At 32.7% G+C, this 13,656-nt stretch overlaps 1 protein-coding gene and 1 long non-coding RNA gene across 3 annotated transcripts; both read right to left on the bottom strand.

The window, feature by feature from the left end:
* Positions 1 to 4,903: 4,903 nt before the first annotated feature.
* On the bottom strand, positions 4,904 to 5,960 carry LOC145010552 (protein FAR1-RELATED SEQUENCE 5-like). The gene is made up of 3 exons (XM_078969077.1): positions 5,865 to 5,960; positions 5,363 to 5,788; positions 4,904 to 5,113 (listed from the first exon to the last, which is right to left on the bottom strand). The coding sequence occupies exons 1-3, from the start codon at positions 5,958 to 5,960 to the stop codon at positions 4,904 to 4,906; spliced, it is 732 nt and encodes a 243-aa protein (XP_078825203.1).
* Positions 5,961 to 11,130: 5,170 nt separating this feature from the next.
* LOC145013134 (uncharacterized) lies at positions 11,131 to 12,741 on the bottom strand. 2 transcript variants are annotated; one of them, XR_013664849.1, is made up of 2 exons: positions 12,554 to 12,741; positions 11,131 to 11,599 (listed from the first exon to the last, which is right to left on the bottom strand). It is a non-coding gene; the product is annotated as an uncharacterized LOC145013134 (long non-coding RNA). The 2 variants fall into 2 exon arrangements; XR_013664850.1 differs by having other exon boundaries at positions 11,131 to 11,489.
* Positions 12,742 to 13,656: the final 915 nt, after the last annotated feature.

The raw sequence follows: 13,656 nt of genomic DNA, 5'->3' as shown, positions 1-13,656 counted from the left end.
TCTCAGTGAATGCCATAGCATAGTCGTCTACGCTCATCCTCCCCTTCTTCAAGTTTTGGAACTCATTGTTCAGATCAATCAGATCTATCTCTGAACAATATTGCACCCTTAGTTGTTCCAAGAACTCTTCCCATGACATTTTCAGATCTTCTCCTCGTGGCATAGTATCTGCCAACAACTTCCACCAACTTAATACTCCAGTCTTCAGTTGTCTGACTGCAAAGGCATTCTTCTATTTGTTGCTATAGTCGCAACTTTCAAATACCATCTCCATTTCGGAGATCCAATCCATTATTTCAACAGGCATTGGGCTCCCAGAAAGACTTGGCGGTTTGGCGCCCAAGAAATTCTTGTACATTCACCCATCGTTATTGTTTCTCCTTTCCGGATTGTTCCTTTGTTCTTCTTGAGTCCCAACTTGACTCATAATGCAACTATTGTTCCCTTCCTCCGATTGCTCGGGAATCAATTCAGGTTCCTCAATAGGTATGATAGGTTCGTCCCTATTATTATGCAACATTTGTCGCATCTCCTCCCTTTGTTCGGCTAACATAGCCTGAATCATGGCTTGTACTCCAGCCATGGTGATTTGTTCTGGTGCTGCTGCTACAACAGGTATTTGCTCAATCACTGGCGGTTGATTCCTGTTTTCATCCGCGTTTCCAACGCCACTCCTTGTTCTCACCATTTTTGATCTACACACCGAATAAGGTGAAATTTAGATCTTCGTTCATGATAGATTTCAAATCATCCTTATCACTCCGAAATGATTACATGCTAGTTCTAATATCGTATACATACGCTTAGAATCCTAAACACATAAACCTTCAGATCCAGTTGGCAACAAACTGTAGATCCGAACAAATAATATCATATATGGCAACATATAACATTTAGCACATAAAAGCATTTTAGGCAACGTTCCTAAAATAAACTGGTGCATGTGTCTAAAATCCAACAGACACACATCACAATTTCCACTTAGCATCCTAAGTTTAAGTCTAGAAATCCTACAAATTCCTAGTTCGCTTAAACTAATGCTCTGATACCAACTGTGATATCCCCAAAATCACGGCCAGAAAAGACCGATTTTCAATTATGCTTTTAAAATAAATTCAGAGTAAATCCTTTTGATTTGAAAGAGTTGCGAAATTTGTTCCCAAAACAAAACATGATAAAATAATATTTATCAAATCATTTCATCAAGAGATGCATTTTCATTATATAATTAAAACTCGGGGTGTCATGTTCCGATACAGACCATAAAGCATAAACAATAACATTACAAGTCATTCAAAAAATATATACATATGCAGACTTGTAAACAAACCAACTTGATGGTTCATCCATCTTACACCCTTGCGCCACTTCCTATAATACAAATAAAACTGAGTGGGTCAGGTTTGGGAACCTGGTGAGCATATAGGGTTTTCAACCCACAATAAATAAATTATATTTAATTTCACCAACCAATCACTATCCCGATTACCCGTTCCCGTTATCCTCACTTTACGTCCCTAAAACAACATCTATCTCAAGGGACCTAATCTAGGATTTTCATCGGGACGGACATTACTGCTAAGGGGTTTCCTCAACAATAGATATCCTAAAGGCAACCATGAGGGGGATAGAGTACACCGGTGAACACATCGTTCACAACACCTACAGGTTATGAACCTGCTAGCGTTCCACGAGACTGTCTAGAAGGAGTTTGTGGTCGTTATCCATACTCCGCTGAATAACTAGGTCAACAACAACAACATCGAGGCCTCTCATCTGTTTATTACACACCAACTATCTACCCATGTTCTACCCAACATATTAGTAGATAAAAATATATATTTATATACATAGTTTAAAACCTGTATAACATTTTCATCCAATACATACTTCACATAACAGATGAGGCATACCCACATAACACGTATTTCATAGAAAACAAATCAGATCTATGAGATTGAAGAGAGTGAATATACATTCACTCACATAACAACAAAATTATACACATAACATGTATTTCGTATAAAATACTTCATAATTATGCGTTAGAAGAAAGTAACTACACACTCACTTGATCAGAAGATGATCGAACAACACTACAGCTTGCAGAATTAGTAATCCTCAGCAGATCTGGAAGATCTCTACAAAAGTCGAATTTCTCGCGGGCAGAGCTTCGGCTCGGAAACCGCACTTCTCGGGATCTCGGGACTTGCTTCGGGACTTGGGGATATTACCGGGGCTTCGGGGTATTTCTGGCACACAAATCGATGTAAAACGGGAGAGGGAAGAGAGAAAATAGCAACCCTAAACGGCTGGCCCTTCAAATCTATTTATAGGGCAAATTTGGCCCTTGCCACGTCGTGGCAACCTTTTTCCATGTCGTGGGCAAATTTGGCCCTTGCCCAAGTTGCATCTGGGGGCCTCCCGGAGGTGTCAGGACATTTGCCACATCGTGGTCTCTGACAGTTTTGGGGTTTCGCACCCCGAACTTCAGAAATTCATAACTTTCGCATACGAACTCCGTTTTCGACATTCTTTATATCGACGCGAAGGTGAGATTATGCTCTACAACTCTCATTTAGACTCCATTGGCTAATTTTGACTTTATTTTTAATATATTATAAGTATATTACTTATATATTATCTTTAGTAGGCTGGGACAAGAAAACTCCGTTCGAAATTCATAACTCCTTCATCTGAACTCCGATTCCGTTCGTCTTTCCGTCGTTGCACTACTATCGATGAGATCTTCAATTATCATTTAGATCACTAAGGATAGATATCTATCTACCTTAAATTCACTATTTACATCGCGCTGGGTCGCGCTGGGTCGTGCCGGTTCTGTCGCGAAACTTCGACAGGTCATAACTTCTTCGTTATAACTCGAATTTCGGCATTCTTTATATATTCGGAAACCTCGTTTCAACTACTACAACATTATCCATAAATATAGGCTTTATCTAACATTTCATTTTGATGTTTATTTTTATTCTTATTTAAATTAAGACACACAATTTAGCACATAACACATAATACTCAAATAATACACTTCTATTATTTCAAAACGCGTTACAAAGGTTAACCTAGACTATTATACCGACATTAATGACAAGCCCAGAAACATAGGCGTTACATGATGTTTTGTTGTTAATGTTTTTCAAATTGACTTTTTTTTATCATTTTTTTCGGGTTGAATTTGTTATGCCTGTATGTGTAGATGATTAGAGTCCAATTGAGATTTATTCCAGTAACTCTATGAAGAAGACAATTGACATTTCATCTAGTAATTCTTGGAAGAAAAAAAAGGCAAGGAATAATGTTCGTCAGTCTGATTATAGTTCGATGAAAAAGAGAAAACATGGTTTGTTTGGTCGATTAAACTCAAAATCATCGGATTGAGAAGGTTAGTTATTATAATGTGGTTATTCTTTAAGTTTATTATTAATGTAGATTATAATTGTTTATATTTATTGTAATTAAGTTGATTTGACTTCTCTATTTATGAATAGATTTAAGTAATAAATGAAAGATTTTATTAGGTAATATAGTATTATATATTTCTGAAGATTAGTTGGGTGTATGTACATGTGTAAAATATAAAGTTACTATTAGATGAAAAGATTTTTATGTGAAAGGGTTGTATGTATTTATTGTAGTTAAGTCGATTTGACTTCTCTATTTATTAATATTAATTTTTTTTGTAATTGTTAATTTTGAATAGATTTAAGTAATAAACGAAAGATTTTATTAGGTAATAAAGTATTATATATTTCGGAAGATTAGTTGCATATATATACATGGGTAATGTCTAATATTATATTTTTCAATCACATTAGAGTTAATATTTTTAATTAAAATGATTCTGAATATGTAGTTGATGATTTGAAATAGTCTTAACATATATTTTGGAAGATTAGTGGCATATATATATGTGTAAGTTATAACTAAAAATATATATTGCAATATAATGTATATTTTTCATCAAAATAAGATGTATAAAAAACAAATGAGGTTGTGTAAATTTTGCAATACGTTGGTTCAACATGATTCTAGAAATTGTCCATTTGTCAAAAGATATGCTCAAAAGAGTTGCAGAGAAGATGTTGAAGGAAAAAGAATTGGTACGTACTTCAAAAGGATTGGTTTTAATGATGAAAGGAATTATGTTTATGATGATTGAGAGTAGAATGGTTTTGTTATTATTACAATATTTTATGAATTTAAGTGCGATATATTTTATTTGAATGTTTTGAAATAATGTTTCGTTTATATATTCAATTGTAATGCCGTTTGAAGCATATTTTATTTGTGATTTGTATTACTATGTGTTATAATAAATTCATATATGTTTTTATATATGAAATTTAAACAGTAAGGTATTACATTATTCATAATAAATATTATAATAAACTTATGAACCGTTTAACGCTTTTAATAGTAAGAGTTTTAATATAGAGAAGCATAACAAGAAACAAATCTAAAATTCAAATCTAAGTTACTGATGTTTTTTGAAAGGCTTAAGCACATTTGAAGGATTTATTAGGCAATTTCTTATATCATGGTTGACTAATTTCCTGCATCCTTTGCATTTGCGTTTTGGTTTAACTGATTTTGCTATTGCTTTTTCTGCAGCACTTTTGATTCGATTCCTCTTTCCACTCCCTTTTGTTTTTATCTCACTTGGTACTTTGATTTTCACATCACTTGAAATTGGAACTCGATGATATTTTCAACCACATCTTTTATTGGAATTGAACTTGATCTAGAAGAAACATCCTTTTCCACAAGTTTCACTTAATTGTTGAAGAGAGTTCACCAATTCTTGTAGTTTTTCTTTGTCATGAATAACCGATTCAACGCATTTCTCAAAAAAAGAAGTTGCATCCTGCAAGAGATTTGAAATTTATGTACTGCACACTCTCCATTTTTGGTTTATCTTTTGAAAACCAATATCCACTATGTTCTTTCTCCATCTATCCAGAATGTATTTTTCAGGTATCATGGCAATGTCATAATCTATAAGAATTCTCAAAGCATGACTACAAAGGATTCCAAAAAATGTGAAATGCAAACATTCACATTCAATTGTTTCATCTTTTGCATCAAAAGAAACCTGAGAAATAATAATAAAATTTTATTACACAAATATTTTTATAAATTCTAAATATTGTTAAATTAAAATAATAATGAAGTAGCATATTTGCATACCTTAATTTCTGGTCGCTTGCCTGATTTTAGTTCTTTGTAGACAATTGTGCATTATTGATGACCATGAATCAAAAATCGAATTTTTTTGAAAACACTGATAGAATGCCTTTTTTATTTGTTTTTTCACTTTTATGAATGCTTCTCGTGTGTATACCAATGATGCATGCTTTTCTATTTTCAAATTTTCATTTGGAAATAGCAGTTGTGGAGAAGTATCTCTTGATGCAATGTTTAATCTTTTTTGTTCATGACGCTGCTTTGAAAGTGCATTGTTAAAGTTGAACATAAAATTAACAATTAAGTTGGTTGGACTTGAGAAAACATTGAAAAAGGAATTAGAACTTTCAGATCGAGATGTAGTCTTCATAAGTCCACACATTGGTATATCTGTGAAATAGGATGGAATCCGTTTATCTCTCTTGTTGAACATATCAGCCAACCATTTATTTTCCTTCAAATGAAACTCATTCAACATCAAATCCCATTTGTTCTCAAATTCTGATGGTTTAATATTCATATTCCAAACTAGTTGATTTATGCGTTTCTTGAAATCTGAATTTGAAACTAAATCAACTTCAATCTATCATGTTAAATTTGGTTTTATTAGTATATTTTCATAAGCTATTTTTAATTCAATAAATTAAATTTTTTGTTACCTTTGATGGCATTTTTGACATTATGTGCCACATACATAATCTGTGAGTACATCCTTGAAACACCTTTGCTATTGAACAAGATAATGTTGCATCCATGTCTGACAAAATCATTGTTGGTTTCTTCTTATGTGATGACAAAAAAGCTTCTAATAACCAAGAGTATGATTCAATTGTTTCATCTATATTAGTCCTGCTCCAACATTGATTGTCTTTTCATGATTGTTTATTGCAATGAAATGAACAAATATCATATTGTACCTGAAAATATTTGTAAAATGTATCCCTTATTATGTAATATAATTTAATAAATATAAATTTTACCTGTTTGTTCTATAAGTTGCATCCATTGATATAACATCAGAAAACTTAGAGTAGTTTTCTCTTCCTGTTTCATCAACCTAAAACATAGCATTTAGCACATCATCATCCAACTTATATTGAAAATGGAAATTTTGATAATTATCTCTGCGAATTATCAACTGGTCTACAACACATTGAGCATCATTTGGTCCAACAATATTGGTATAATCTCTCCAAATATTTTTGAAATCATTCTTTGTTGTTGGCAAATTATCATATCCTCCCTTTAATGATGCTCTTAACTTGTGTGCTTTTGTGGCACCAATGTTGATAGTTGAAGCTTTAACAATTAGTTCTTGATCAAAAATACTAAGACGATGATTTGGAGAGCAGATGTTTTCTTCATTAAATTCTGTAAGTGGATGGTTATGTGCGTCTTCAAATGCATATACAGTGATTTTATTTGTTGCAGCATTTCTGTCAAAACCAATCATTGCCATACATCCTGTGACTTTAGAATATGATTTCCTTTCCTGTTTTTTCAGTCTTTTGGATGTAAGAATATCAATGGTTTTTTTTTTTTTTTTTTTTTTTTTTTTTTTTTTTTTTTTTTTTTTTTTTTTGGATTTCCATATCTGTTGCATCTTACTTGTTTTTTCCTTAGACTTTGATCATCGTATTTGGTTGTTGTTCCTAATCTAATTTCAAAACCAGCTGCTTTTGCATAATTTCTGTATATTTCAATTCCTTCATTTAAACTTGACACAATTTGTCATTTTTTAGGAATGATATCTACAGCAACATGTGGAATGTACACATCATCTTGATCTATATAAGATGTTCCTATCAAATATTCAAAAAGCTCAATATTGAAATATATTAAATATGTTCATAATTATTTATTTAATATAAAGTAGGTAAACATGTCTTTATCCTTTTCTTTTGCTGCTGAACTTGTAGTTCCTTTTGAAAGTTGAACGTTAGAGTCAGTTTCTTTATTTTAAAATTATTAGTAATTATTCTAAAGATTTTAGTAATCTATGTCAAATTTAATTATTGAATAATAACATCAGAAATATTCATCCTATTATTTATTAAGCTTGCCTTTATCACCACTATTGAATGTTGATTTTGAAGGTTCAATAGTTAAAACATTTAAAGAGTCTTCCGATTCATGACTTCCTGTCCAATATTCAGAAAGATTAATATTGAAATAAGTATTTATATGTAAATATTTAGTAAATGAAAACTAATTAATCATGCGATTAACTTTTTTTTTCTTCGGATCATGAACATCCTTTTGAAGGTTGAAATTAACTTTCAGTATCATCGTTAAAATATATGTAATGAATGTGTAACATAGTATTGTAATGTTATGTAATCATAAATTTTGAATATTAGAATAAAAAATATAGTAATTATCAAGGTTCTAAATAACGTAAGGTGTGACTTGGCGGCAATGTTAAGCCTCAAGCTTTTCCGAGCCTTGGCGAGTCATGACGTTTGTAAGGCGTGACTTAAGGCGTCAATTTTCTATATAATTAATATTTTTATGTATTTTGAACTATTATTCATTTTTATACACATATATGAGTTAAGGCGGCGTTTTGGCAAAGCTTGGCGGCAGTTGCAAGCCTTGGAGTCGTGGCGTGCCATGGCGAGCTTTTTAGAACCTTGATAATTATACAGAATGAAAACTTGCCTTTATCAATATCATCTAACGTTGATATTGAATTTCCGATAGTTAAATTTGGGAAAATTCCTTTGCTTTATCAATTAAATAAGTAGAACAAATATCTTCATATTATTTACTAGACATCTCTTCAATTTGATATTGTAACTAAATCAATCAATGATTTTAATGGACATGATTTTGTCGATCATAAACAGACTGAAGAAGTTAATTTCAAATTAATATGTCAGTTTTTGTTTGCGGTTATTTATATGAAGAATGTATTCAATCACGAGTTTATGTTAATTACTGTCTTACCCTTTATTAATAATTTTAAGTAATAAAATGAAGAAAACATGAATAATGATGATTGGTTCCTTCATTTTCACATATAGTTTGCATTTTTGCATGAGTCTTCCCATATATATATATATATATATATATATATATATATATATATATATATATATATATATATATATATATATTTTGAGACCTCATTATTTTCTGAGAGTCCGAAAACTTTTTTTCCTAAATTCTTTTTTCAAAAAAAAAAAAAAAAAGATTTAATGTATTAAGAGTTAAAACGCTACTTAATAAGCCCAATCACTGAAAAGTCAGAAAACATTACTTTTTGTTGGATGTATGTATGTCTTTATATGTAAATCATGATTTCGATTTATGCGAAACGCATCCAACACAAAATCATATATGTTTTGATTTTTTTTCCGTGATTAAACTTCTATAACGGCATCTAGAGATATTAAATCCTTTTTTTGGAAAACAAAATGGGAAAAAAATTATCAAATTCTTGAAAAACTTTGAATTCTTAAATCATCATAACACTGCATAAAAGTTAGAATTAGAAATATTAATTAATAAACGTATTAAAAGTTACAATTCTTTGAGATAAGGTTTGTTGAATTTTTGAAAGTATTTAATCGACCACTATCATAAAGGAAGAATTAGAATTATAAATATTAATTAATAAACGTATTAAAACTTACAATTCTTTGAGATATGGTTTGTTGAATTTTTGAAAGTATTTAATCGAGTACTATCATAAAAGAAAGTATGTGTGGTGTTGGTTGAACGAAAGAGATGGGCATACAAGTATCCAACACAACCAATCCTAGCAAACAAAAATGAAGTACAGTGTTTCTATTTAAGTACTTTCTTTGAAAATAGTATTGCTAATTATTTATTTATCATTGAAATTTATGTACCATCATTTAAAATTCCATGTCTATCCGTTGGAGACACTTTTATTATGGCACTTATTTTTTTTTGAACCGGCGGGGAATTTTATTAAAGCCACAGCCTAACGAGGCAAAGGCAGGGCAAAAACATAAACAACACAGCTACAAAATGTCAAAAGGATTACAAACTCAAACATACTAATTCCAATTATTAAACTTCCCCCTATGTTTAACCCAATCAAACACCAAAGCAAGAATATTATCCACCACCTTAGGAGCATTAGCACTAGTAGATCTAAACACCTTTTCGTTCCTCGCTTTCCAAATACACCATAGGAATCCATAAACAATCACCAGAAAAATTCTCTTTTTCTTTGGGCATTGACCCCAATTTGCCGCAAACTTCACTAATGACGAGACGTTATTGAACGATCGAAAGGGAATACCGCACCAATGGCACAACCATTTCCAAATATCTCCGGCAAAAGAGCAACCCGTGAATAAATGATCAGTGTCATCAACCCCTGAGGAGCATAGATGACTGGAATTAGCCCCGACACGAACACCTCTTTTAGACAAAGCCATCACCGTCGGAATCCGATCAATGAAAGCCCTCCAAACGAAGCAAATAACTTTTAAGGGGGGAATGTGAAACCATACAGTGGGATTCACCATAGGTGAGGTTATCTTGGAATCAATAAGACATCGAAGCTCAGGCACATGAAACACCCCATCTTCGGAAAGCAAAGAAATCTACCCGTCCAAACCATGAGATGTGACCACATTAGATATAAGCCCGCTAAGGGAATTCATATCCGCCAGTTCCTGATCACTTGAAGCATTCCTCTTCCAGGCCCATTTGAACTCATTTGGGAGAATACGCTCCGAAACGAAACATGACTTTTTCTTGTCAAGGATCGAAAGGCTAGGAAATCGAGAGTCAAACAAGCCACCCCCTCCCAATCATCAAGCCAAAATAACGTATTAGATCCAGCCATAATCTTAACTCCAAAAACAGAATTAAAATTAATCCTTTCACTCTCCAGGATGGTCACCACCTGCGAGATCTCAGACCATACGCCAGTGAGGGACTTCTTAACAAGGTTATGAATCGGTTTCCTGCTCAAGTTATGAATACCACAGACCACCTGTCTCCATAGTGCATTCGGTTGATTCTTGAATCTCCAAAGCCATTTGGTAAGAAGCGATAGATTCAAGGATCGAAGAGAACCAATACCAAGTCCACCCTTTTCCTTTGGCCCAAGAGCGCAACTCCAAGACACCCAACAAATCTTATGTTTGTTGTCGCTGCCTCCCCAAAGAAATTGACGCCTAATTTTTTCCGACTTTTCAATAATAGAGATAGGGGCTTTGAAAGTAGAGAAAAAATATAAAGGAAGGCTACCAAGAACGGATGTACTCCTCGTATGGGTATTAATACAAGTGGTGTATTCTGATCACAATATGCTACACCAAAAGAACCTTACAATCATGAAAGTTGTAACACGAAAGGTCGTAACTACACTCTCATGTCCTCTCTCCTATTTTGGGGCCTTCCTCTCCCCTGTTTGGTTCGTCGATCAAGGCAATGGAGAAACAAGAAGAAAGGCTTTCTTTATTGGCTGGTGACTAGCAAAAGTTTGTACTCCTCGTATGGATATTAATACAAGCGGTGTATTCTGATCATAATATGCTACACCAAAAGAACCTTACAATTTGATGTATGGATTCTAAATATACTATGGGGTGTTATTGATTAATGATATGAGACATCCCATACATTAGTGATTTTTAAAAATATTTATTAAACTCAAGTGTAAAGTTTAATTCTATAAAAGTTTAAAATTGTGAAATGAATTTGGTCATAATATGTAACATTCCAAAAACCATGATATTTTTTTTCCATTTTAAAAGGATATAAAAGTCATTTTCATAAAACCAAACATCATCGAAATCACTTTCATAATATATCATAAAAATCAGAGTATCACAACATAACTTCTCTTAAAATTATGAAGACCACTCATAATGTGTATAGACACACATTCGTCTTTTCATGATCATTAGAAGTACTTGAGACATTTAAATCCACAAATATAAACCACATCTTAGTGAGTTTCACATAATACTTCATACAACAATACATATGCAATGCATTCATGCAAGGCCTACATCACAGGGGTGGAATTGCCACCTGAGCCTACATCATTCAGCTCGACTGCTCACTAAGACTACAACATTTAGTTGGACCCTCCCTTCAGATCTATATTATCAATTGGATCGCTCGGGTATTTTGACCTTCAGCACACAGATAGACAACCCTTAACCTATCCATAATATGTCGACATATACAACAACAGACAATAACCAAACAAATAGTCACATGCAGTTATTAACAAATTTACCTGTCTAACAAATCACTACAGCATGCCAACATCCTAACATATAGAGAATCTACATGGTAGTACAAAGTATAGTGAGAAAACTCATTTGAATTAAAGTTGAATCTTAATGACCCTACCAACAGGAGCTAGATGAGCTTTTCCCTTACCAAACACCTACATCTAGACCAATAACTTTATTTAGATTATTTCACGATAATACAAAACTTGTATTTTAGTTATACTTTTATATAAGTATTAGGGTATGTTTCCAAACACATTCTTAGGTTACACACCAAGTTCACACCAAACACATACACACACCAAATATAAAACAAAACCCTAAACCAAGGCTTTCTTCTCGTTTTAAGCAGCCATACCCGACCAAACTTGTAATACATGACATGGTTATGTTTTAACAGCAAAAACTTAGTTCAAATCAAATTGTATGGACCAAATTAGTCAAAAAGTAGAGCTCTTCGGTTCTAGGGTTTTTAGGGAAAAACAAGATAAAAAATGTTGTTTTCTTGATCCTAGATTTCTATTTTTTATGCCTACAATATTTTCACCCAATAAAATTATGACAAATGTTAACATTCCATATTTTTTTAACTAACTCATTAAGATTATATTGGAAATGTATCAAATAAAACAAAATTGAATTGTGATTTATCATAATTTTAATGGATAAGAATAATTGTGGGAATAAAAGGTAGGGGATAATTTAATTTCTATAAAGAAAAGACCAAGCAAAGTTAAGGAAGCCAAGAATCAATCCTAGCAACCTAATCTAGTTGTAAAAATAAATTCACACGATTGAAAAGAATCAAACTCATTTATTAGCAAAAATTTCCTGAAATATGAGTGTTTTTGAGATTTTGTAAGTATTTGAGGCTACATTCATGATTCTAGCCGACCAATCCAGACTTTAAGTGTTAAAGGGGGTAAAACATGTCATTAAAGACAATTAAAAAGGCTTAGAACCCACTAAATCCGAAAAAATAGACTTCCAAAAACTGAAATCTCATGCTATTCTGTTTTCTCGGCTGTTGATGGCTGCCAGAGGTACCTCCGGCCACTACAACACTAGGGATTGGACCAAAAAGTTATTAGGGACGGAGTGAGACATAATTATACCTTGGAAATGGATTGGTCGAGTTTCACAGCAACAAAACCTTCACAAACCCAAGCTATGGAACCCAAGAGAGAACCTCAACTAGTTCATATGATTTACAACCAAGAAAGAAGAAGGAATCAATCTATAAGTTCAAGGGATGGATATAAGAGAGAATGAGACGTTTTTACTTTAATAGATTCGAGATTTGCGGATGCCAAAATGGGAAAAGAAACCTGGCAGTATGCGCATCTGATGAATCAAGGAAGAAGACAGCGAAATCAGAATTTGGCAATAATGATCCATGGTGATTGACATGCTAACGAAATCTACCCCAAAATCAAACCCTTCTTCAAAACAACTTCCCAAAATTACATAATACCCCTTGACTTATAAAACTTAATAAACTAATAATGTGATTTGTTTTAAATAATAATAATAATAATATTATTATTATTCTTATTATTATAAAGTTTATTCTTATTATTATCAATATTTTTATACTTTTCTTAATCAGTAAAGAGAATTATATACCGAGAATTGAAACGAGCGTTACAATCCTCTCCAACATGAATCAGATTTAACTTCGAAATCCAATGCATCAAAATAGCTCTGGATAATGCTCACACAATTCCTCATTGGGTTTCTAAGTCCACTTGGAACCCTCCCGATGTTGCCATTGTATCTTTACCAAACCAATAACCTTATTGCGCAAGGTCTTCATCTTTCTATCTAATATGGCTTTCGGTCTCTCCATATAATTTAGTCGATCATCAATCTGAATGTCGTCTAAAGACATCACCGCTAAATCATCCACTAAGAACTTCCAAATCTGAGAGACATGGAAAGTGTTGTGAATTTGGTTGAGCTCCTCTGGTAAATCCAACTGGTAGGCCACCTTGCCAGCCCCAGAAATCACTCGAAATGGTCCAATAAGTCTGGGGCTAACTTTCCTTACTTCCTGAAATGAATAACACCCAGCCAGGGTGGCACCATCATTTGTTGGATTAGGTGTCTAAGACAATAACTAAATTGTCATATGTTTAAGCTATTAGCAAATTCCTTTTGGATTGCCCTCAAACCTGCTAATTGAATAAGATGACTTTTAGAGAGAGATTGAATTATT

The sequence above is a fragment of the Lactuca saligna genome, chromosome 8 (assembly GCF_052625555.1).
Source record: "Lactuca saligna cultivar CGN05327 chromosome 8, ASM5262555v1, whole genome shotgun sequence".
NCBI lineage: Eukaryota > Viridiplantae > Streptophyta > Magnoliopsida > Asterales > Asteraceae > Lactuca > Lactuca saligna.
The sequence above is the reverse complement of the archived record's forward strand: the minus strand, read 5'-3'. Positions and strand labels throughout refer to the sequence as shown.

Bases quoted from the DNA above. Each gene is read 5' to 3' on its own strand.
- LOC145010552 (XM_078969077.1), bottom strand. From the start codon at position 5,960: ATGGATGCAACATTATCTTGTTCAATAGCAAAGGTGTTTCAAGGATGT. The intron at 5,789-5,864 runs GTAACAAAAAAT...TTAACATGATAG, and splicing joins TGTCAAAAATGCCATCAAAG to ATTGAAGTTGATTTAGTTTC. The intron at 5,114-5,362 runs GTATACACACGA...ATTATTTCTCAG, and splicing joins TAGAAAAGCATGCATCATTG to GTTTCTTTTGATGCAAAAGA.